This window comes from Sceloporus undulatus, chromosome 3 (genome assembly GCF_019175285.1).
Source record: "Sceloporus undulatus isolate JIND9_A2432 ecotype Alabama chromosome 3, SceUnd_v1.1, whole genome shotgun sequence".
NCBI classification, from domain to species: Eukaryota; Metazoa; Chordata; class Lepidosauria; order Squamata; family Phrynosomatidae; genus Sceloporus; species Sceloporus undulatus.
The window spans coordinates 31,821,996-31,847,496 of NC_056524.1; the positions used below are offsets into that span (position 1 = coordinate 31,821,996).

At 39.0% G+C, this 25,501-nt stretch overlaps 1 protein-coding gene across 1 annotated transcript in view; it reads right to left on the reverse strand.

The window, feature by feature from the left end:
• Positions 1-25,501, reverse strand: part of FLT3 (fms related receptor tyrosine kinase 3) — a 58,158-nt gene that overhangs the window by 18,859 nt on the left and 13,798 nt on the right. The window contains exons 5-16 of the mRNA XM_042459145.1: positions 25,013-25,126; positions 23,341-23,495; positions 22,422-22,561; positions 19,502-19,655; positions 14,487-14,652; positions 9,298-9,404; positions 7,419-7,527; positions 5,690-5,862; positions 3,935-4,035; positions 3,712-3,844; positions 3,495-3,599; positions 793-903 (exon numbers count right to left, since the gene is read on the reverse strand). Of these exons, the coding sequence (XP_042315079.1) occupies positions 793-903; positions 3,495-3,599; positions 3,712-3,844; positions 3,935-4,035; positions 5,690-5,862; positions 7,419-7,527; positions 9,298-9,404; positions 14,487-14,652; positions 19,502-19,655; positions 22,422-22,561; positions 23,341-23,495; positions 25,013-25,126 (1,568 nt within the window). The remainder of the gene's footprint in view (positions 1-792; positions 904-3,494; positions 3,600-3,711; positions 3,845-3,934; positions 4,036-5,689; positions 5,863-7,418; positions 7,528-9,297; positions 9,405-14,486; positions 14,653-19,501; positions 19,656-22,421; positions 22,562-23,340; positions 23,496-25,012; positions 25,127-25,501) is intronic.

Genomic DNA, 25,501 nt, shown 5'->3' on the forward strand with positions numbered 1-25,501 from the left:
GTTTCTGTGCTGTAATGCAAAGTATTTCAGGCTTGCTTACCATGAATGAGCAATTAAGACCTGCCTGGTCTTACAAAAGACCAGTTCCTCCTAGATTTGGTCTGTTGATTTTGTGATCAAGTGTCTTCCTCTGTTGTTGAGCAAATAATGATGTTGAGCAAATAATATGTGTGTGCAGATGAGAGATATATTGAAGATAAGATTATAGCTTTTGGATAGCTCCTTGGGCAAAAATCTGGAGCAGATTCGCCACCACTTTAGTACTGTTGTGTACTTTCAAGTCAGTTCTGATTAATGGCAAACATATTGTAGGGTCTTATTGGCATGATCAGTAGGGCCTTTGCCTTCCTCTAAGGCTGAGAGAGTGTCACCCAGTGAGTTTCCCTGGCTGAGTGGTAATTTGAGCCCTGGTTTTCAGAACTGTAGTCCCATGTTCAAACTACTACACTACACAGTCTCCTTCAATATGGCAACCACTAGCATAGCATAGTGATTTCAATGTTGGACTATGACTCTGGAGACCAGGGTTCAATTACTGGCTCTGCCATGAAACCCTTGAGTGACCTTGGGCAAGTCACACAGCTTCAGGGGAAGGCAATGGCAAACATTATCTGAACAAACCTTGCCAAAAAAAATCCTATGATAGGTTCATCTTAGGGTCGCCATAAGTCAGAAATGACTTGAAGGCACACAATTCACACACAATTGCCACTGCACTGGCTCATTCAGTATATGAAGAATATTGCAGACTATTAGCCTGTAAAGATGGGTTTGTCCCCCTTTGTTCCTTACCCAACATGGTACAAGCTCCTAGGAGATTCACAATGTTTTCATGTTTCCCAATGTGGGTCATCATTTTGAGCTCAGACATCAGAGCATCTTTCTCAGAGGAGCCATACTTTTCTGGAAATGGAAAAGCATTAAAACCCCTTTATAGTTTACACTCAGAGTACATTCACTGTCCCATGGACGTGGAAACCATTAGCTGTCTCTGTGTGAAATTCAATTCTATGAGTGTTTACATGGGAAGAAAACTCAGTGGGACTTACTCCCTGCTAATTCTACAAAAGATTGCTGTATTATTCTCACAAATGGCTAGCACAGGTTTATATAAGAACCTGCCAAGAAAAGACCTGCCAAATTAGGTCAAAGGCTAGTATTGTCCTGTATAGTCACCAACCATGGCTGCTTCTAGATAGACGGGTCCCACACAGAATTAGGATACATTTTTGGACTACAGCTCCAAGAATCCCCGTGTCAGTGACCAAGAGTTCCAGATGATACAATGTTTAGGCCAAATTCCCTCATTTAAAAAACATTACTTGGACAGCATTTGGAAAATTTTCTTTATTGGACTACAACTGGCCAAAGTAGCTGGGGATTCTGTGATGATAGTTTAAGAAAGTAATATTTCAAAGCTCTGTTCCTGCTGATAACATTCAAAAGGTACTGTGTAGCCCTCTGTTTCAGAGATGGGGAAAAGGACATTTCCACATTAAAAAAAATTGGGAGGACGTTCTTGAGGGGGTGTCATGGCATCACAAAAATGGGGATTGTGACCCATGGGCCACACTTTTGCTATCCCTGGACTATGTACTGTGTAATGAAGAACTTTGGGGACTATACAGTTTGACAACAGATACAGAAATGTTCTCTTTGTCCATTTTTCGCATATCATGCATAAGAACAATTTTGAAGCAAATAGTCATTGAAAAACCCTACCTATATCTTAAATTACCTTTTTTTTAACTACAGACTTTAGCTTAAATGGACAGTGGTACTCCAAAAAATAACTTTCCAAACTCTATAATCAGAAGCCCAGTGAACACTTATGCACTGAGACCTCTAATAGTGTGATTTCTTCTCTATGCCACCAGCTGTATTTTGCCAGTAGAGGGAGATGCTGGGCTGTTGCCTGATGTGCTTGGATACCACCAGGGATGAGTGAAAAGTTTGTTTTACCCATTTCCCCCCCAGAATTTGCAAATTTCTTTATGTATTTGATGGTGGGCAAAAGTAAGGACATTGATTAGTTGGCTCTCTGAAGCCTGACTTAGAAAACGCATGGTTCAGCCACATTTGTGGTGCTGAAGAAGGATTGCCATCTCTTTTTCTAATAGATCATTGTCAAGAGCCACATGGCAGACTACTAGAACACAACTTTCTCTACACTGGGATAATCCAGCTTGGGTTCAGGCCATCTGAAAGACCTCCCAGTTTGAGTTTTTCCAAGGGTGCATCTACACTGTAGAAATAATGCAGTTTCACATCACTTTAAGTGCTATGGTTCCATCTTACAGAAACCTGGGATTTTAGTGTTGTGAGTCATGACCACTCTTTGGCAGAGAAAGCTAAAGACCTTGTAAAACTACAAATCCCAAGGTTCCATAGGCTGAAACTCAAGCACTTAAAGTGATGTCAAATTGCATTATTTCTACAGTGTAAATGCACCCAAAGTTTTAAGATCCTCTGAGGAGGGTGTTCTTTTCATCCCACCATCATCATAGGCCCATTTGGGGAGGGCATAGGAGAGAGCCTTGTCAGCGGCTGGTCCCTAATTGTGGAATTCCCTTCTTTGGAAAGCTAGGTTGACTTCTCTTTAGCTCTCTTTCTCACAGCAGGCAAAGCGCCTTTCTGTGTACCTAACGCTTTAAATGTTAACGGTTTGTTGTAGAAGATCTTTTAATATGGGTATGTTGTATCATTATAATTATTGTTGGCTCAAATCCAGTAGGGCTGTTACAAATGCATAACCTGAAGTTATGCTCTCGTGGCTGTTAGTGGGCAACAGCTACTGTTATTGAGAGGGGTCTTTTCCCTTGTTGTTTGGGGTGTAGCTGGCTGACAGTCCCATCCCATCTCACATGCATGATCTCCAGCATGAGAGCAAATTGTTGTAGAGACCCCGCTTCTGCCTGTTGTGCTAAAGATTGTTCATGGCAGGGGATGGAAATGGCAGATAGCTACTTGCAGATCCCCACGATCACAATGGCTGCTTCTCAGTAAGTGGAGACTAGGGGAACCGGGTGGGATTCATTATATAAGACCATAACTATGGTACTTATCCATAAGTAAATCCCATATAAGAGTCCGACCATCATCATCATCATCATTAAAAACATTCTTTTAAGAAACATTTTTAATATGATTGATTAATTGTTTATTTAAAGAAGCTTTTCTGTTATCCATTCTTTCAGCTGTATTTTAACTCAGATTGTGAATCCCTGCTCCCCTGCCAACTATAACTAGATGACAGTCTTGACAATATCCATGAAGAGCAAATAACCTGTGATCATCTAGATGTTTTTTTTTTAATTCCATCTCTCATCATCTTTGACCACTGTCCATGTTACCTGATGGAGCTGGAATACAGCAGTATAGGGGCAGGCACAGTTTATCTGTCCCTGATCCAAAATGAATCACACACTTGTCACAATATAGATAGATAGATAGATAGATAGATAGATAGATAGATAGATAGATAGATAGATTACCTTTGAGCATTTTGACAGCAACCTGAGCTGACACTCCTGTTTCACTAATCCCATATGCTACAGCATTCACCACTTTCCCAAAGGCACCGGAACCAAGTACTTGCCCTACATAATAAAACAAAGAAGAAGAAAAGAACATGCATTTCTTATCTTACTGTATGGAATCCACTTAGTAAGGTCACACTGAGTTTCATGATGACGACCACAGACTGCTCACCAAATTCCAAGTTTTCTCTGGGGAACTCCCACTTTAGATCATACTCAACCTCATTGAAATCAACGTAAATATATTCATTATCAGAAGGGCCAGTCATCTGGATCATCTGCAGCTGACTTTCATACCTAACTTGCTGCAGAGAATAAGACATTATGAGTAGTGGAAATAGCATGCAAGACAGGCAAGGAGTAAGTGAAAGAGATGTAGGGATTTTTGCTATTACCTTTCTGTGTTTCTGGCAAGTTAAAAAGAATAAAACAATGATGAGTGGAAAGCAGAATCCAATAATTCCATATAATGCAATGTTATCTGGTGGAACAAACACTGCAATTTGAAAAAAAAGATGGATTGTCAAGCATGAAACAAACATTCAGAACATATTTACAAGTTGAGCTTGCTTAAAAAAATGTTTTGCCCTCTCCTCTCCTTACATATGAACTGTCTGAACTGTAAGGAACACCAGAATTGTAAGGAATCTCTTTGGTTTTGCCAGTTTGAGGAACAGGAAAAAGCCCAATCAAAAAAGATGAAACTAAAAACATTAGTAAAACAGAAAATTATTTCATCTCCACTAGTTCTCTATAGTGTCAAACATACAGAACCCACTCATTCCCATAAAATGAACTGAGAAAAAGAAACCAAGACTAGGAACTGTAATGATCTGATACTGAGTGTAATCTTACTTAAAATTCTTCCTCTTACATAGTTGTTAGAAATAATTTTAGAGTTATTTAATAAGTGAACATTTTGTCTTAAGTATTTTAGTTTTAATTCTTGAAGAAAATATTCTGTAATTCATATTCCTCTTTTTTCCACAGGGGAAAAAATAAAGGAAAAATTTCCTCCTGAATTTTTCTTCTTTCCAGCCTTTATTTCCAACAGAAGATTCTTGCTGCTCTCAGTTAAAAGGCATTGTGCAGATCTTCTGCCCCCTTTTTTTAATCGAATGAATTTTCTTGGGTAAGAAAAAGAAAGACTAAAGAAGCAATGGGAAAACACAGAAAAGGATGCAAACTGAACTCAAAGTCCTCTGTGGTTCAAATAAGCCTGTATGAGTGAGGCAGGGCAATTGTACACTGCAAAATACCAGTCTGGAGGTACTAACAGTAAAGAGATAAAGTGCACCAACACTGGTTAGGAGTGGGAACTATGTAACCCACCAGATGTTGCATCTTAGCAATGGTGAGGATTGTTGAAAACTGCAGTTCAACAAAATATGGAGATACTCATGATACCCTTGACACAGATGATGTTACCACACCATAAGCCTGAGACAAAGAACCAGAGACAAAGTTACTTTTTTTGAACTACAACTTCAAGAATCCCCAACCAGCCTGATCACTGGGGTTAGTGGGAATTACCATCAGAAAAAAATAACTGTCTCAAGCTCTGCAGAGAACTTGAATAAGATTGCTGGTTTCTAAAACTCAATTAATTCCTCTTTAGTTAAAAGTCATATTAGAAAGAATGCCCAATTTGATCAAGGTTCCCTGTACACATTTCTACTTTGGATTCTAAAATCCAGTCTTCCGTACAATATTTCATAGTGGTAGAGTTCAACGATATAGCCATGTTAGTCTATAGAATCAGTACGCAGAGAGATCTTGTACAGTGGACTCTTGTAATACGCTGGGGTTTGATTCCAAGATCCCTCATGGATAACAAAATCAGTGGATGCTCATGTCCCATTAAAAATAACGACATAGCAAAATGGTGTCCCTTATAAAAAATGGAAAATCAAGGTTTGATATTTGAAATTTATACTTTTTTTGAACATTTTCACAGTGTGGATGCTTGAATCAGTGTATAAAAAATCCGTGTATAAGAAGGGCCAATTGTGGTACCTTTGAGACTAACTGAAAGAAAGAAATCTTTCATTTAGTCTTAAAGGTGCTACAAGATCTCTCTACGTATTAACATTTCATGGTGTTCTGTATGTAAAGTGTACATTTAAGCTTGGTAGGTATAATGGTAGTACCTTTTAAGTTAACAGTGTTTGTTTGGCAGGATGAGCCAACTGAATTGTTTGCACAACACTCAATCAAAAATCCAGCTTGTATTTCCTTTGTGTGTAAAGTGCTTGTAGTGATCCAGGAACCAAAGGCCTTTCCTTTGCGTATGCTATTTGAAATTCCCATGATTTCTGTACAACTGAGGAGGAAAGAAATTAACTACATTTTTCCAAATTTCAAGTATGATCAATAACAAAAGTATGTGCTTTGTGCAGCATGTTATTTGTTATTAAGATGTGGGAATAAATAGAGAACTTTCTCTCTATCTCTTTTAGCATGCAGGTAACTTTCATTTAGAGGTTGTGCCTAGATATTCTTATTAGGGACTAGAACATTGCCTAGTTGAAACTGGAGCCTCAGGATCAACCTACCTAGTCCTCCTCTATCATTTATGTCAGTGGTGATAAAAACTATGGGGACAACCACAATTTATGACCTATACAGTATTCAGTTGTTGGTCACAACTAGAATAAACTCATTATATCATTTGCCAAACGATAAGTCAACACAGATCTTTCTTGGTGAAGATACCTTTTTGATCTAACATAAGATGATATAAGGAAGCTTGGATGAGGACAAGGGGGTTACCCTGATTGGGACTTGAAACCAGGGACTTTATTGCATGAGAAAAAAAGATAGGAGCATAGTGGGATGTTCCAGTCAATATCACACAATAATGCTATGACTGTCATTCAACGTCTTCCAACGTTGCGATTATTGCACAATTATCCCATGAATAAAGAGCTATTCTAGCACCACTTTTTATTCACAGGATTTTTCCATGAATAAAAAGCAGCGCTAGAATGCTTCTTTATTCATGGGATAATTACATGATTGTTGTGAGATGTTATGTGATAATCATAGCATTACTGCATGATATTGACAGGAGCATCCCACTATGTTCCTGTCTTTTTTGCTAGTGTGATAAAGTGCTAGGACCAGTCAAATTTTCTCCATACCCCTCCCCCCGCCATTGCTCTCAAGTTTTCTGTTGAAGATTCAGGACACCTCTTCCCAACCTGGTACCCTCCAGATGTTTTGGACAATGGCTGTAAGCTGCGGTATAGACAATAGCTAGAGATACTGTAGTGGAAGCTGTAAACCAAAATAGCTGTAGGGAACCAGATTGAAAAAGGCTAGTTTAAGAGCTCAGTGGTTGGAGAGCATCTACCTATTCATCCTCCTGCTTGGGAACTGCATACTTTCCAGCGGGTACCAGCCTGGGAATGGAGATGGCACCCATGGAGTAGACAACCATTGTTTATAACATACCACAGTTGGACTTCACTGTCGTCTGCTACAGGTTCCCTGCATTAAGATGAATGTTCAGATCATATTCTTATAACTTTCCTAGGGTGTACTTTGACATTAGGGTCAAGGATTTTTTGACTCTAACTTTCCTGGTCCTGTATTCAGGAACCACCCCCAGCAACTAACAGTGAGTTCAGTAGTTGAATGGATGAAGAAGAGGAGGCAAGATGGAACATTGGTCTGACTCACTGGTGTGTTCTTCACAAAGCACCAGATATTACCCTTTTTTCAGAGCTAAAAAGTTAACCTATGGAAATATGGCTGAGTTCTAATCATATCATAGTATAGTGATGGCTTAAAAAGATATAACACTACCACACATACATAGGGCCACAGACATTTTTATTGACAGACTGAAATGAAATAATGTTTCATTTTATTTACTTTATATGCTTTCTTGGACACTCCCTCCAGACCCAGGATGATGCAGGATTGCTCTCAGAGATGCAAGAAATTTGGCTTGGTGTTGAATGCATTGTTACCTCTGGTTTTCCTATAAAAATATGGAAAAACAACACAGAATACTTTTAGAAAAAATTATTGCCACAGCTTGTTAGATGAAGTCACTCTAAAAGTTGAGTCTCTCCTGTTATAGCTAACCTGGACTATGGATACATTTGTTTGCATTGAATACAGCCAGAAAAGAGCAAGGTGGTTATTGTGGAGTTGCCTAGGGGATACAGCACTATGATTTTAGTTTAGTTGCCCTGGCACCATAGAATCATACAATCATACAATTGCAGAGTTGGAAGAGACCACAGGGGCCATCCAGTCCAACCCCCTGCCATGCAGGAACTCTCAATCAAAGCATACCCGACAGATGGCCATCAGCCTCTGTTTAAAGACCTCCAAGGAAGGAGACTCCACTACACTCTGAGGAAGTGTGTTCCACTGTTGAACAGCCCTTACTGTCAGGAAGCTCCTCCTAATGTTGAGGTGGAACCATTAATCCTGAGAGTTGCAGTTTAAGGAGGAGCATTTGGCATGTGCAAAGAGCGCTAGTTTTTCATCAAACTATAAATCCCAGAATTCCATAGGAAACAGCCATACCAGTTAAAATGGAATTTAGTGCTATAACTGTGCAATGTAAAAGGGCCCCAGGTCACAGAGTGTCAAATAATTCCACTCTGTTTGCTAATACACAATGATGCAGCCTAGGAATAGTCACAGACTCAACAGGAGACATTTCAAAGAATGACAAACAAAACAAAATGCCTGCAAAGCCCCAACACTGATGTTCTACAGCACAACTTAGCAACAGTTCCTACAGTGGGATGGGAATTCTGTGTCCTTCCAGTTATTGTTGAATTACAGCTTCCAGCAGCCTTAAACAACATGGTTGAAGAATGCTGGAAGTGGCAGTTCATAAACATCTGAAGGGACCCCCTGCCCTCCTGTGTGGTATTTTGGAAGGAGGTGTGGGACAGTTTTGAGCTAGAACCAACTGCTCACTTTTTTTTTTCTTTTTTCCTTTTTTCCTTTGCTAGCAGAGCAATGATTAAAACAGAGAGAGGTATCTCGAAGAGGAGGAGATGGTAGCAATATTATGTAGACTGGAATGGTTATTTCATTTCACCTCTACATACAGTGGCAGGTTTTGGCACTTGATAGGATTCACAATCCCACTGAAATTAAAGCCACCAGCCACCACTGTTTAGATGTTCAATGATATTACAAATAATTAGAAATTGTAATGAAGTAATTATTCCTTAAAGGTTTAGCATGTGTTGCTTACACTCTAGTAGTGTGAAAAGTACTACCCTTGGAAATGCTTGGAAGTAGCAGAAACAATATGTTGCTCATATTTCCCAGAAGTCAAAAAAGATGGACCAGTAGAACTGGAGATAAAATTCATTAATGTGGTATGTGATCTGCACGTATCCAAAAGCAGTGTCTAAGCATTACAACAGCACACGGAACAGGATGCTGTGAGGCCTCACCCTCAGCAGGATGGTGAATCTGCTCTGGTCCTAGTCTAGATTCAGATAAGGGAGCTATTTAAGGAATGAATCTAATCCCCAGAATAAGATCTTCATCTTGGATCACTACTTTAAAGGTCAGACTTCTCAATATGAGAAATTTAAGGGCCTTCTCAGTGACTGCCCCCAGTCTCTGGAATTCCCTTCCCAGAGAAGTTAAACTGGCACCCTCCTTGCTTTCTTTTTGCCCACAAGTTAAGACTTTTCTGTTTGGGCAGGTGTTTGATGACTGACTATATAAGGCCCATCACATCAAAATAACTATTTTTTATTATTTTACTCACTTTTCACATACAGTTTTAATTTTCTCTTCACGAATGAATCACTATTTTCTGCATAGAACTCATATTCACCTGGTTGGTGTTTATGGTCACAGAATGTAGCAGAGATGCTGTTTCATAAAGGAAGGAAGGAAGAGTTACCCAAGCATATGTTCAGATGCAATAATTATTAAAAGGTTTTGTTGTTTTCTTAAAAGTTAACCAGGCAGCTCTCAAAGAATAAGAACCCCAAAGTAGCATGAAAGTTACTTAGTTCTTCTATGAATAGAACAGAATGGGCGGGAGTGGATATGGACTCACATCAGCTCTAGCTAGCATGGTCAGTAGTGAGCTACGATGGGAGTTACAGTCCAAGAACATTTGGGAGAGCCACATCTTTCCCTTTACTGGAGTGGCAAGACTACCTTCATACTTTATATTTTGGAGGCAAACCATTGCCTAATGACACAGAGGGATCTAGTAGCACATTTGAGAGTGAAAGAAAGAAGTAGGTAGCATAAAGTTTCATTGGAAGTTTCCATTGGTAGCATGAGCTTTCATAAACTTAAGCCTACTTCATTAGATACATCAGTTACATCTGATCAAGTAAACTTAAGTCTATTAGACCTAAACTTATGCTACCAACTTCTTTCTCTCTGTTAGTCTCAAAAGTGCTACATTTGCATATTGATCCAGACTAACACAGCTATATCTTTAAATTCTACCTTCGTCGACAAATCAGTTGGCCATGCTACCTGGGGATGATGCGAGTCATAGGGGGCGTTCCCACTTAGTGTTTAAAGCGATTTAAAATGCAGCAAGCCATAAATGCAGCGATTTAAAATGATTTTCAATTCGATTTTTTTCCTATTGTTCCCATTTGTGTTGTTGACGGTAAATATTCCGCATTAAAGTACCCCTATTTTGTTCCCATGTAATTTACATCGATTTATTTAAACCCGGATTCGAATTTCTATTCGTTCCCATTAGCTGTTAATCATCATGACATCATCATGCCGTCATTATACTGTGGATTATTTGTATTTGATTTATCCTAGCAGTCGTTCCCATTTCTTGTCCGTTTTTACCTTCCCTCCTATTTTAGCGGTTTTTTTTTTAAATTAGCCAATCAGAAGCACTTATGCACTTATGCGCTTACCCCCATATGCTTGATCAGTCGAATATTCGCTTATAAGACAATATATGCGCATATGCTCTTATAAATATATATTTTTAGAAAAACTATGGGCTAATTACCTGCCTCGCGAAGGCTCTGGAGGAAGAATGTGAGAAAAAAAATGGCGATAGCGAAGGCGAAAACGAACAAGGTTACACCCACAAACCAATCCCTTGGCTGTTGCTCCTCCCTTCACCGGGATCCCGAATCTGACACCAATTCGTTCCCATACAATTAGAGCGAATCCTATCCCGGGTTCAAAAATAACCTGAGGTATAACCTAGTATTTTTTAAACCCGAGTTAAACACGTATAATTCGATTTTTACAGGAAAAATCAAATCAGAATCGAATCACTGTGGGAATGATTCCAGAGTAATGCGGGTCTAATTCAGGCTTAAGTGGGAACAATAAGAAGTTATGTCGATTCATGACGCGGGTTTTAGACTAGTGGGAACGACCCCAGAGTTCCACAAATTTGGAAACCACCAGGATGGGGAAGACTATAATGAAGATGAAGGATATTCCAAACTGGTATAAATAGCCAACCATTTCATGTACTACTTCCAGGAAATCAACAACAAAACACAGTGTCATTTTCAGAGCAGTTAAAAGTGTCCTTCATATGTTCACTATAAATGTGCATTTTTCTGTCCTGCAGCAGGTTCAGTTATATAGTTTCACCATGGTCCAACGGGAATCAAAGGTTTTGAGGGTGCATATCAACTAATCACCTTAAGTTTTCTAACAGGCTTCTCACCATTTACACTGATTTCTGGAAAATTTCTCATGTAGGAAAATATATGCAGGGAGGCAGATGGCTTTGAAGTCAGTAGGGTATTGAATCAATTTTTGGCATTAGCCCCAACTTTAAAGGAGGTATGTAAAGTGCTGAACTCAGTGTTCAGCACCTTGGGTAACTCCTTTAAACTTCATATTAAAATATGGAATGGATTCACCAAGTGATATGGAACCCACCAATCACCACAGAACATATGTCCCCAATGATATTAACTGCTATTTTAAAATATAATGTTTATAAATAAGGAAAAATCCTGCTTGAAACATGAAAGACTGAGAACCAAACCAGTATCTGATTTTGTGAACAGACAATTAGAGATGTTGCTGAGCTTCAGAATAACTTGGCTTGGAATCTGAATCTCGATGACTGTTCTATGTACGTGGCAAGAGTTACAGTTTTCAGATCATTTTCCTCTCTTATACATGCACCCAGCCACCTAACTGTCTCAAGTCCCTCACCTATCCTATCCAATCTTGTCTTTTTATGGGAAAATGCTCAGTTTGGACAAGATTTTATTTCTGAAAAAGTAGGAAGAACATAATAATGCAAAAACAACAGAAAGAACTGTGGCCTCTCAAACATTAACTGAGTTGTTATAGTGCAGGATGTTGTGAATTATGAACACTTTTATCAGAGGCTATAAAGAAAACACCTGAAATATTAGTAGTACATAAAAAGTACATGTGGCTTGTATAGAGTAAGTTCAGAAGGAAATTAAACACAGGAAACTGTGACAGTGACATTTACATCATTAACACTGGCCAGTGACAAATGGTGGCTGACAGTACAAATATGCAAAAGCAGTAGACAGAGCTGCTTTTCCTTCCTTCCTTCCTTCCTTCCTTCCTTCTTGGATTTATATCCTGTCTTTCTCCCAAAATGTGATCATAGAATCATAGAGTTGGAAGAGACCACAGGGGCCAGTCCAACGCCCTGCCATGCAGGAATTCACAAGTACTCCCGACAGATGTTCATCCAGCCTCTGTTTAAAAACGTCCAAAGATGAAGATTCCACCACTCTCCAAGGCAGTTCCACTGTCAAACAGCTCTGACCTTGTCCTAGTCTGTAACCGTGGAAGACAAGTGACTTCCCTCTTCAATATGACATCCCTTAAAAATATTTAAACACAATTATTATGTCAATTCTTAATCTTCTTTTCATCAGGCTAAACACTCCCAGCTCCCTAAGTCTCTCCTCATAGGGCATGGTTTCCAGACCTTTCACTATTTTTGTGGTCCTCCTCTGGGCACGCTCCAGCTTGGCAACATCCTTCTTGAACTGAGGTGCTCAGAACTGGACATACTATTCCAGGTGAGGCATGACCAAAGCAGAATACAATGGTACTATCACTTCCCTTGAGCTACACACTGTACTCCTATTGATACAACCAAGAATTGCATTGGCTTTCTTGGCTGCCACATCACACTACCACCACATGTTCAGCTTGTGGTCTACTAAGACTTCTAGATCCCTTTCACATAAACTGTTGTCTAGCCAAGTGTCTCCCATCCTATATCTGTGCATTTCATTTTTATGCCTGTGTAGGACCTTACATTTCTCCCTGTTGAAATTCATCTTCCTGTTGGAATTCTGTAGGTCTGGGTAGAAAAAGAGAAGGAGAAGAAAAAAAGGCAAGAATGCAGCACATTTCTGTCAGAGCAAGCCAAGCTTGTGATATATTAGTGACAGGAAACCTGTGGCTTTCCACATGTTTTTGGAACCCATTTCCAGCCAACAGATAGCCAGACCTTACCTCCATCTCTTGCTCAGAAGACAAGGTTGCATCTGAACTGCCTCCCCTCCATCCTGCTGATTACACATAGAGCTACAGCAAGGCTGGAAATAAAGCTGGATCTGCACAAGACAACACAAGGAAGCTAAAGACAAAGGAGTATGCCAGGTAGCTCCCAGAGGAGACAAATGAGGCTGGAGGAGCCAGAACTGCTTAAGATCTGCCTGTGATTTACCATCTGGGTTACATTCCCCACCTCCCTTCCCCTGCCGACATACACAGACCAAGCAGCTACAGAAAGAAGACAACAATGCAGCAAATTTTTTAGCAGACTGGGGACTTACAAAGAAAAGGATCAGGTCTCTAACCTATCCTATAGTTCACCTCTAGAGAAGCGAAAGAAAAGACATTTGGAAATTCCAGCACAGGTTTTTGCTGGTATCCTGTTAGCAACATACACTGCTTAGGGAGTGGTTTGTTGTTGTTGTTAACCACCCTCTAGTCAGTCTCAACTCATGGTGACCCTGTGGATGAGATATCTCTAAGACTCCCTGTCCTCCACTATTCTTCTAAGCTCTTGCAGATTCATACTTATTACCTCCTTTATTGAGTCCATCCATCTAGCATGTGGTCTTCCTTTCTTTCTACTTCCTTCCACCTTTCCTAACAGTATTGTCTTTCCTAAGGATTCATGCCTTCTCATGATGTGGCCAAAGAGTCGTGGGGATTGTCATTTGCTGCTCTGAGTCAGGTAGCAAAAGATCTTGGGCTGGGCCAGTAACTTGGTAGCATGGGCTTATTTACAAGGCTAGTATGAATAAGAATGTAATAACCCAAGAGATGAAAAAATACTTGTAGATTTTACTTTAATGAGACTGAGACTCCATCAAGCTTCCACTGAGAGTAAAAGGAGACGTACAATTAACATCAATAAGTTTTGGTTTACAAAAAGGAAGTGAAAATCGGTGATAGGGTGCACACAGAAATATCTTCAATCTTATAAACAAGGAACAGAAAACCAAAGAGCACTAAGAACATTTTGTGGAAAACTTTAGGGGAAGTTGTAGGTGGAGTGGAATCATTGCAGTGTGGCTTGAAATCAAAGACTTCAAAAAGGAAGAGGTAAGAAGAAAGTTCAAGAGAAATTTAGCTTTTAATTGAAATATGGAGAAACTGTTTATTAAGGCCAGCTACACAATATTTGCTGTTCTTTAGAATAAATTAATACAAGTTGTATCACACAGGATATTATACTGTGTAACACAAATGTTGTACTGTGTCATGAGATGTACATGGTAAATATGGATTGCATTTTTCTATAAGGAAGACCATTAAGTGTCTTTGCCCATCCCTTTTTTATTTAATTAAAGCAACCAAAGGTCTTGGCAATACAGATATAAAGCATATCCTAAACATATAGGGGAAAGAACTGCAAAGAGCTGAGGCCTGAGATTTTACCTACAGCCCCCCCACAAAAAAAAAAATGAAGAGTAAAGAAATTACCTGTAATCATCTGTGTAATTTTGCTTACAGGGAAATGACATCTGGGAAAACATCCAAATACATCTAATTGGTGGGTATGCTTTCAGTTTAACTTCAAGGCAAGTTTTTTCCTCCAGACCAATTTCAAACTCTTCCTTTGAATCAGTGATGTTTATAAATCCTTTATCTGTTAAAAGATATATCAAAATTAAGCCATAGAAATTTACTGTTTATTTGGGGGGGAGGGGACATGAAATGTCATGCATCTTTTCTTTCTTTCTTTCTTTCTCTTTCTTTCTTTCTTTAAAATGTCCCATGGGTAGTTATGAGACAAAATTTGAAAAAGTATTAAAAAATCAAGACCCCTCTCCAAAAAAACAACCCCAGAATAAAATCAGCCCCTTTAGTAATTATCCAACTAACTAAAACTAGAAATGATACATATTAACACAAGAACTCTTAGAATTCAGAGACATAGCTGGGTTAGTCTGGAATATAAGCATGTAAAGAGATCTTATGGCAGCTTTGAAACTACTTGAGTAAAAGAAGTTTAGCATAAGCTTTCATAGACTTGGGGTTTTAGCACACAATAGATTGTTGCACAATTGCACTGGCGTGACCCTTTGTTGCCTTTCATTTCTATCGTTATTGGATCACATTTTTTCATTGACAGGAAAAAGCCATTAATGGCTTTAATATTGCTGCTATTCAGCTATTGCTTCTGGTATGAGACTTTCATTCTGCTGCACTTCCACAAATATGGGAGTCCTGTGGTATGAGTGGGTGTGATTCTCCTCATCTCCTCTTCCCTGTTTCAAAGCAAGGTGAAGTTACTTCACTTCCAGTGTCTGGAGAAAGAGGGCACAATGGAAGACAGGAACAACATTGATTTTACTCTGTTCCCCAGTATTTTTAATTTTGTTTTGCTATAATTGTACAATTGTGCTGCTGTGACAGGTTGCCAGTATGCTTCAATGAACAATTACAGCAAAACAATTTTTTAAAAATAAAATAAATACTGGGGAATGGAGTAAAAGCAACTATTGTGAACCTCGAAATGGATAGGTACACTTGGCAAAGATGTGCACATGTGCATTATGAGCCACATTGATTCTGTATGTGATTTCAATCAGAAGAGTGAAATGCCAGCAGCATGAAGCATCAGAAATGCACAGTTGTGCACTTGTGGCAACCCCCCCCCCCCCCCCAAACAAACAGCACACATGCACTATATAGAGCAGATACGGGAAGGAAGGCAGGATCAGGGAGGCAATGTGGAAGAATGATTATGGGAATGTGTCTCACCAAAGCAGCACCATGGTGGGATTGCAGAGAAGGTGTGATAGTGATTGTTTCAATACTGGTATGTTTCTGTTTGCTTAAACAATGTGATTGCTGCAAGACAACAGGCTGGTGTGATAAAGCCCTTGGTCTGGTTCTTCAGATGTATCTGAGGAAGTAGTCCAGGTCTATGAAAGATTATGCTACAACTTCTTTCACTGAAAATGCCCTATCTCTACTAGCTACCTGCCTCTACTCAGAGACATTTAAAAGTTACTTCTTTGGGCTGCAACTTCCAGCATGACCCACACACTGGCTATGCTGTCTGGGGAATTCTGGAAGTTATAATTCAAAAAATAGCTTTTTCCAAGCTCCATCTATACCTCCTTGGATGGAGTGCTTTGAAAAGGACCTTTGAAGGTCTGTGAAATGCAATCTTTTCAATAAATCTGGCTTCAAGCCATTAGTACTTAACACAGCAGGAATACATTTCAACCACAGCCACTTAACACTTCAGGTAGTAGAAAATACATTACTGTTGAAAGGATGCCAAACTTCTCTTCTGTTGTGCTTTCAAATGAGAACATAAGAAAAGGTCAGACCAAGTGGGGAACTGTCAGGGGTGAGTGAGGTGAACTGGCCCCTGGACACTTTGGGATGCTACACTCTGCTCCCATTACACCTACCATGAAAAAAAATGTAAAAACATTTTGCCCTCCAAATGCCCTCTATGGGATGTGAAGGCATTTTACCAACTTTTTGAAGGGTCCTTTTAAGTCCAGTAGAGGACTTTTTCATAAAAGGATGTGAAAGAGAGCTTGGGACAGGGTATTTCTAATTTTATATTAATTTTTTGAAGTTTTTGAACGTTAAGAGGTACAAAAATTGCCATGAGCCACATGCAGCAACTTTCCACCCCTGATCTAGCCTATCATTCTTTTCCCCACAATAGCCAAACCAGAGCAGTAAGAAAACAGAGCTCCTGGGCCAGTCTACACAATGAAAATTATCCTGGTAGAATGTGAGTTGAATGTGATTTGCCCATATGCAATCCAAATGCATTCAATCTTTTTTTTTGGGGGGGTGAGTGAAAATGTCTTCAAAATCCAAAGAAAGAGCCATCACATTTTTTACCATAGTATATGGAATGATATACATTATTGAACATGTGGATGTTTGATTATTCACACGGCATCACATTTAGGCAGAAGCTGAGTAGGTGGGCAAATTGTAAAGCATGCGGTAACAGGCAGCAGACGCTTGGCTGGAGGGAAGAGAATAGAAATGCTAATTCTATGGAAACATTCAAATTTTAAGTACAGGATATAAAATTACCTAACTGCTCCAGATTAACTGTCACAACTAATCTCTGTTAGTGGTTCTATCTTCCATGCAAATGTCTAATCCAGTTTGAAAGCCATCTAACTGGCATTAACCATCTTGTGGCAGAAAATTCCATAAATTAAATAAGCATTGTGTAACGGGCTCAGCGTAGGAAAACTCTAATCTAGGTTGATGACTGGAAGTGTATCTCAAAAAATGGTCAGGATTTTTCACTGTAGACAAACAAGTCAAATTTGTGTAAAGTTATGTCCAGATACTATACAACACCAAAGCAATTGCATAAAATAGTCAGAAACTTTTGATAATAAGTGACACAAAACACTGGGGAAAGATTCAAATAACAGAATAGGTGGCAAAAATGTATGAATAGAATAGTACACTATCATGGCTAGAACATGAATTTGCACTATTTACACTTGGCAAATAAAGTAAAATATTATTTGAAGATAAGGACTATATTTCATATAGAGAGCCAGCATGGTGTAGTGGTTTGAACACTGGATTACAACTCTGGAGACCAGGCTTTGAATTTCCACTCAGCCATGAAAATGCACTGAATGACCTTGGGCAAGTCACATTCTTTCAGCCTCAGACGAGGGCAAGGTCAAACCCTCTCTGAATAAATCCTGCTGAGAAAATCCCATGATAGGTTTGCCTTAGGGTTGCCATAAGTCAGAAATGACTTCAAGACATACAATAATAAATAACAACAAATATTTCATATAATAGTAGCATGGTTATGCAGTGAAAAAATTTAATAGAATCATATGGTTGGAAGAGACCACAAACACCATCCAATCAAATCCCCTTCCATGCAGGAATATACAATCAAAGCACTCATGACAAATGGCCATCCAGCTATTAGTTCCCTTCTAGACACTGCACTCCTATTGATGCAGCCTAGATCATATTGGTTTTTTTAGCTGCTGCATCACACTGTTGACTCATGTTCAGCTTGTAGTCCACTAAGACTCCCACATCCCTTCCACAAGCCAAGTGCCACCCATCTATATCTGAGCCTTTCATTTTTTTCTGTCTATGTGTAGTACCTTACATTTCTCCCTGTTGAAATTCATTTTGTTAGTTTTGGCCCAACTCTTTAATTTGTTAAGTTCATTTTGATTTCTGATCCTGTCTTTTGGGCTATTAGCTACCCTTCCTAATATGATATGCTCTGCAAATTTGATATGCATGCCATCTATTTCACCATCCAAGTCATTGATTACGAAAATGAGGTGTCCAGTATTGATCACACAGTTGGATGCCTTTTTGTGACCTCAGAGGGAATGACCCATTCCAGCAGTGGCACCATCATGGTACACTGTGTAAACCTGTCTTGCTCCAGAGTACTTCAGATTTTCCTGGAATATCCAGAGCAAAAAGGTAGGTTTTAAAAATTGGATTTGAGGTGGGGATGGCCCAGATTCAGTGTTGAACATGTCTTCCCATGTGAAGAGAGTCCACACCTGAATCAGTGCTTTGGTTCTACATTTTCTGAACAGGGTGACTTGAGGGGGGGGGGGAAACCGGTGTAACTGGCCCATTTAGACATGTTCATAGAAGCTACCAGACACCACTATCTCCAACAATATTTGGGGGGCCATAGTTGTCACATCATTACTTTGGAATATGGCCCAGATTATGTATGCTCTTCAGGCTCAGTGCAATAATATCCTCAGTATCCTAAACAAGTCTTGGAAATCCATTATATATTATATGGTTACTTGCTTCCTCCTTCTTCCTCATCATCTTTTGAGTGTAAATGGACCTACACTTCCTTTCTGGGAGTGTTATGGTGCAGTCTTATGTATGCACTATCACTAATGCTAACCATAGGTAGTTCAGTTGGAAATATATATTTTTTAAAAACCTTGGTTGTAAATTAAGCCCAACTATGTTTAGCAGTGAGCTTAGAATTAAGCCCAACTATGTTTAGCAGTGAGCTTAGAAAAAATTACCTTTGGACCACAACTCCCAGAATCCCTATACAGAATGTAGTGGATTCTGATATTTGTAGTCCAAACATCCCCAGCCAAACTGGATTAGTGGTTTTCTGGTGCATATATATCACAATAAGGCTAGAATGAGGAAAGGAAGGGTAAATCTGTTGAGGTGGGGAAAGAAGGAAGGAACATGTGATCTTATATTGTGTTCCAAATCTTGTAAAGTTTGGTTAGGATGTTGGAAATGTAACTTGTATTTGCAGCTTTTCATTTGGAAAAAAAATACTGTATATGGTGGGTTTCTTTGGGGTCGGCTTTTTTTAATTATTATTTTTTTAGCTACATTCAGCTTAGCTCTGTTTCAGCTTCTCTCTAGCAGAAGAAATGTTGAAGCATTTTCATGATGAAAACAGTACCACAGACATGCACACGTCAGCACAAACATGTCTTGTATGACATATAACTTACCTAAAACTTTAACAAAAATGCTTTGATTCACAGCAAGTTCTTTAGAATAGCAGGTATAATGTCCATCATTAGAATGTTCAACTGATGAAGCAAATGCATATTCATTCTTAATCCAAAATGTATCCTGATTCAGTCTTCCTTCAAGTGACATGTTCTATTTTTTGAAATAAAGTAGTAGTAGTTACTAGTAGCATAACCTCATATATGTTACCAAACTATCCAAAGGAGGCAGAATAATGAGCCTTATGGTGTGAGGTTTTAGACACCAAGGTGCATTACATCAGTTGTGAAGTATACAACTAAACCTGTTACTCTTTCCCCTCTCCTAGTATTCTGTGTTTTTTTGCTTCTACCTTCCCAAAACATATTTGCCAACTATATTTTTAAAAAAGATATAATTTGTGTATGTGCTGATTTAAATTTTAAATTCAAATTAAAGCCCCATCAAAACTACAGGAATAAATACAGGAGTTTGCTCCTGCTCTTCTGATACTAAATACATTTGCTTATAAATAAGGACCATTTTGTTGGAAATAAAGTTAATATAAAAATAAAATAAAATGAATATCATTACACCAATATACAGGAACCAGTTTAGTGTAGTGGTTTGAGGGCTGGACTATCTAGAGACCAGCGTCTGAATCCCCGCTCAGCATGAAAATGCACTGAATGACCTTGGGCAAGTCACACTCTCTCAGCCACAGAGGAAGGCAAAGGCAAACTCCTTATGAGCAAATCTTGCCAAGAAAACCCAGTGATAGAGTTGTCTTAGAGACAGATTGGTATAGTGGTTTGAGTATTGGACTATGACTCTGGAGATCAGGGTTTTATTCCCTGCTCTGCCATGGAAACCCACTGGGTGGCTATGGGTGAGGCACATCTCTCAGCCCCAGAAAAACCTATAATAAGTTCACTTTACAATCACCATAAGTCAGAAATGACTTAAATGCACACAACAACCACAATAACAACAGCTGAAAGGGCTTTCTTTGGAAGAGAAGTTAAAAAGAAAATAAGGCACACTGCTCATCGTTAAGCTTATAGATGTGGTTAGATTCTAGGAAGATGGGTGGGGTGGTGGTGCTGATAAGATGAATGTATATTATGAAAAATAAATTAATTGGAAAATACTATGACTCTCTCAGCCTCGGACGGAAAACTCTTCTGAACAAATCTTGCCAAGAAAACCCCATGATAGGTTCGCCTGAGGGTTGAAACAACTTGAAGGCACACAACAACAGCTATCACTCATTTGTCCTTAATAAATTAGAATCTAATTGCTCAGTTTAGATTTGCATTTTTTATACTGAGTTAAAAGCTTGTTTTTTTAAAAAAAGTTCATTTTGTTCATCCACATATGGTTCAATTTATGATTCAAATATTAGAATTTAGACTTCTTCATCTTCAAACATGAAATTACTTTTGAAGGGGTCGAATATTAATCAAATTTTTTCTAGGGGTATGGGGCATAGAAAAGGTTGAGAATCACTGGATTAAATGGTCTACTATAACTGAAACTCACAACTGAGTCTTTTTGGTTGATTCAATGTAGGATTATAAAAGTCTGAATCCAACCCATTATGTTTAAATAGTGTGTTTAGAGACAGAATAGATACAGGCTCTCAAAATGTGCGTCCATTGACAAGCACATTTAGTACAAATTTCAAGAATTTGAATGCACCAGTGATTCATTCACTCTGCCATCTCTTTGAATCTATAGGTCAGTTTAGACATTAAGGTGAATGTGTACTCCCACACTAGGATTTTCCCAAAGATATATTTGCCTTAGCAATCAAATTAAGCCCATATTTATCTGCAGATGACTGCCTGCAAAATAAAACATACCAAATGCAAGATAACTAGATGAGCAAAATAATGTTCTATGACAAACATACTTTTTCATCACTTGTGGGTACCTCTGCTGCAAAAAGAAAAAGTGATAAATTTATTGTCTAGTTAGGTCCTGAGTTTAGCTGAAAAAATCTGGACATTACTGTTTCTTCCACTCCCATAAGTTTTGGTAGCACCAAGGCTGTTACGACATCTGAGGAACTTGAACACTCACACACTTTTCTTGCATTTTGGTAAAAAAGAAGAAGGTTTTGTCCAACTGTGGATCACTTCATGAATGAAACAGGGAGAAGGATTCCTATATTTCTGGTAAGCTAAAAGAATGGAGTCTTGTTCTGACAGTGGTCCAGGGCTTTTAGGAAATACTTGAAGAGCACTGAGATTTTTAAATACTGGCTGAACATTTTGAGCCTCAACAGTAGTTGAGTTTCATCCCTCTTTCCCTGCTCAGAGCAGGGAAGGAGGATGGTTCAAAACACACTACTGAAATAATCCGGTTTGAGACTGCTTTAACTACCCTGAATAAATGCTAGGGAATTCTGGGAACGGTAGTTTTGTGAGACGCTTAGCCTTCTCTGTCTGGTGTCACAATAAGGTACAATTGACAGGATTCCCTAGCACTGAGCCAGGACAGTTAACGTGGCCTCAAACGGGATTATTTCTGCAATGTGTTTTGGACCAACATCAAGATTTCCCCACACTCATCCTGGACCTCAAGAATGCAAAAAAGAACATGCTCCCTGCTTTTACATGTAAGAATAACACAGTGTTTATGGATTCCTTGGGATAGATTGGGATGGAGAAAGCATTCTTGGACTGCATCTCTCAGCATTCCACATCACTGGCAACAGTGGCTAGGGCCAATGGAGGGCCTTTCTTTGACTATACCTTCAATATATGATAAAATAATGTTTCAGAATTCAGTAGCTTGACAGATATGTGTACTGAATTTCATTTTCATGATGAGGCATGGAAAGATGCATATTAAAGTCAAACTTTTAATAAGTTAATATTTAATACACTCATTCAAATTTATTGCTAATACTTTCTGCAAAGAAAATCTCATTACCTTCATTAACTGCTTGTTTTCAAAATCCCACTTAATTCCAAAATCATAATTGGGGTAATGGGCTCGACATCGCAAGAACAGTGGCTCTCCAACTTTAAGAAAGAATTCTGGCATGGGGCTTCTTGATATTACATTTAAATCTGTCCAAAGAAAGAGGGAAACCCAGAGAAATTAAAAAGTAAAACAAAATCCTGACAATTTCTAATAATCACCACCATCATTGACTAGGTGTTGGGGGAAATAATTTTGCTCCCCCATTGGGAAAGGAAGGAAGAGCAAAATCAGCTGAACTATCAGCCACCATTTGCAAATGATACAAACGTTCCTCCACTATGTGAGGAAAGGGAAGAAGAAATAAAGTTGAATCCCTGGATGGAAAAACAGGTGGAAAAGCTTCTCCACACCAGCAATCCTGGAGTTCCTTCTGCAGAACAAACTTGCAGATAGTGGAGTCACTAGGTGTTGTGGGGGATAAAGATGGGTGAAACTCAGATGGGCCCTCCTCCCCCTCCAAGTTTTGCCGTGGTAGCAGCTTGCTCCTCAGGAGTAGGATGCTGCTGTGGCGAAGGAGAAATGTGTGTGTATGCTATTGGCCACTGCTGTGGACCCAGCAGTTCCTATACATCTGGTGACACTTGGGGCAGGGACGTAGCCAAGGGGGGGGTCTTGGGGTCCGGACCCCCCCTTCCATTAGAAAAATGAATGGTGCGTGCTGCTGCGCCACCGCACCCAAGCCCCATTATAATGGTGGCACTTAGTCTGGACCCCCCTTCCTAAAATCCTGGCTACGTCCCTGCCTGGGGTGGGGTCACCACTGCTTGCAGAACACCCCAGTCAGTCTTAAGCAAACAGTGGTATAATTAGCATGAATGGAGAACTAACAGTTCTTTGCATATAAGGGTCTTTGTAATTCCATTACCTATTGTGTAGATTTCAGTGCATTTTCGGCCTAGCTCATTAGTTGCACAGCACCATACACGTTGATCAGATACCAGGTTGCCTTCTCTTAGGTCAAGTTCTTTCTTCTGTATTCTATGCAGGTCTTCATTTGAGGGGGAATTATATGTTCTACATCTGTAAAACAGAATTGTAAACTGAATCTAAAGGAATTACGTGTCAAAGATGAGAAAATATAATTGTTGCTGTCATGATCTACTTGGAACAAAGACATGGGCAAATAAATACTACATTTTTAAATATCCATGAATTTGTAACAAATTTTTTAGCCAGCCAATATGGACCTGCAGCTGATATGCCCTCAGGACTTGTTATTAGCCTATAGCTTCCTAGCCCTTGTCTATCACATTATGTCACTGACTATTTGATATCACATCTATCCCTTCCTATCTTTCTTTTTTTAAAAAAGCACAGTACAGTGGACCCTTCCCTTACATGAGGAATCTGTTCCGGACCCGCCCCCCCCATAAGGGAAAAAGCAAATTGCTTGCGCCCCATTAAAGATAATGGAGCATAAGCCCATAACATGCTGTGATGTGCATGCTGCGAGTGTGCACACCATTGTTTTCCCCCTGTGTGGCTTTTGCATAGGCGGGTGTGCTGTATAACATTACAGACACTGCTACATACTCAGGAAGCCTGTATGTTGTTTATAATGTAGATAAACCTACCTCTGCCAAAGGGAATTCTACTTCCTACAGTTCATGTCCTAAGCATTCTGCCTTTGCTTGTAACAAAGGGAGCAGTGGCAACAAGTGGTACCCTATGCCAGTGGGACAGGGAATTCCACCCAGAGTAACTTTAAAGGAGCTATCCAATGTGTTGTATATATTTGGGAAACAGGGCTCAGCACTCTGGATAGCTTCTTTAAAGTTCAGATTAAACCTGGATCTGATTCACACCAGGAATAAACTCTTCTAGAACATGTCTACATAGCCTGAAACCCCCCCCATAAATAAATAAATAAATAAATAAATATTGTTCTTAATATTATTAGTCACATTTGCGCCACTGGTCATGGCTTATCAATTTTCCAGATTCATGGATTCTTGCTGTCTAGGGATGAATAAAAAAGTTTCATTTTGTTCTGTGTCACTTTCAGAAGTTACCATTTGGACTACAATTTGCATGGGAACTGGGGGATTATGCAGTCTGGTTTTTTTTTTAAGGAAACTTTTCCAAGCTCTAATCAGTTTCACATGGTTTCAGTCATAACTCTTTCTGCCCCATTCCCACATGAGCCTACAGTTCTCACCCACCCTCAATCAAACAAACAAAGAAAGAAAGCTAAAAACAAAATCCAGAGGTGAGAAAATCCAATTCCAGAATAATCAGATGTCCTTTATTACTTCAGGGAACACTATTTCTAAATTCAGAGCAAATCATCTAATTTTACCTTCAGTTATTGTTTCTTCTGCACTATATTTATATATACTCATTTGATTTTAGAAGTTTGAAAAGGGATGTAATAACATAGAAACATTCAGATACATTTTGCTTTCACACAGCATCTCAGTCATTTTTGTTTGAGGTCCACGTGAGCTACTTTTTCTTAGAAGAAAGAAGTTGCCTCAATATACATATAGAATGAAGTGGACAAGGTGGTAGCAAAACTGGCAAAATAAGCAACTTACCTTTCATCAGCGTCACTACAAGAGAGCCATTCAATAACTGGTTTGGGATGTCCATCTGATATGCAACTGACAGTTCTGGTATGTTCATTTTTTATAAAATATGGTTTTCTTGGGCTTTCTATTGAAAACAATGCATCATTGCTTGTTAATTTATTCCTTTATCTATTTGTATATGTACATGCATTTTTGCTTGGTAGTGTACTTTGATAACAACAGACCTTCTGAACATCTCGTTATTCTTTGAAGCAGTTTCTTATCACCAAAGACTAACCAATAAATAAATAAATAAATAAATAAATAAATAAATAAATACCTTCATATTTCTAAAGCAACTGATGTCATCCCAATGTGCTGACGTACAACTCTCATCATCCTCAGACCATATAGCTTTTGGCAAATGCTGGCTGGAATCCATGGGAGTTGTAGTCAGGCACATCTAGATAACATGGGAACCAGAAGGGATGGGTCACATAAAGCTTTTTGCATTAG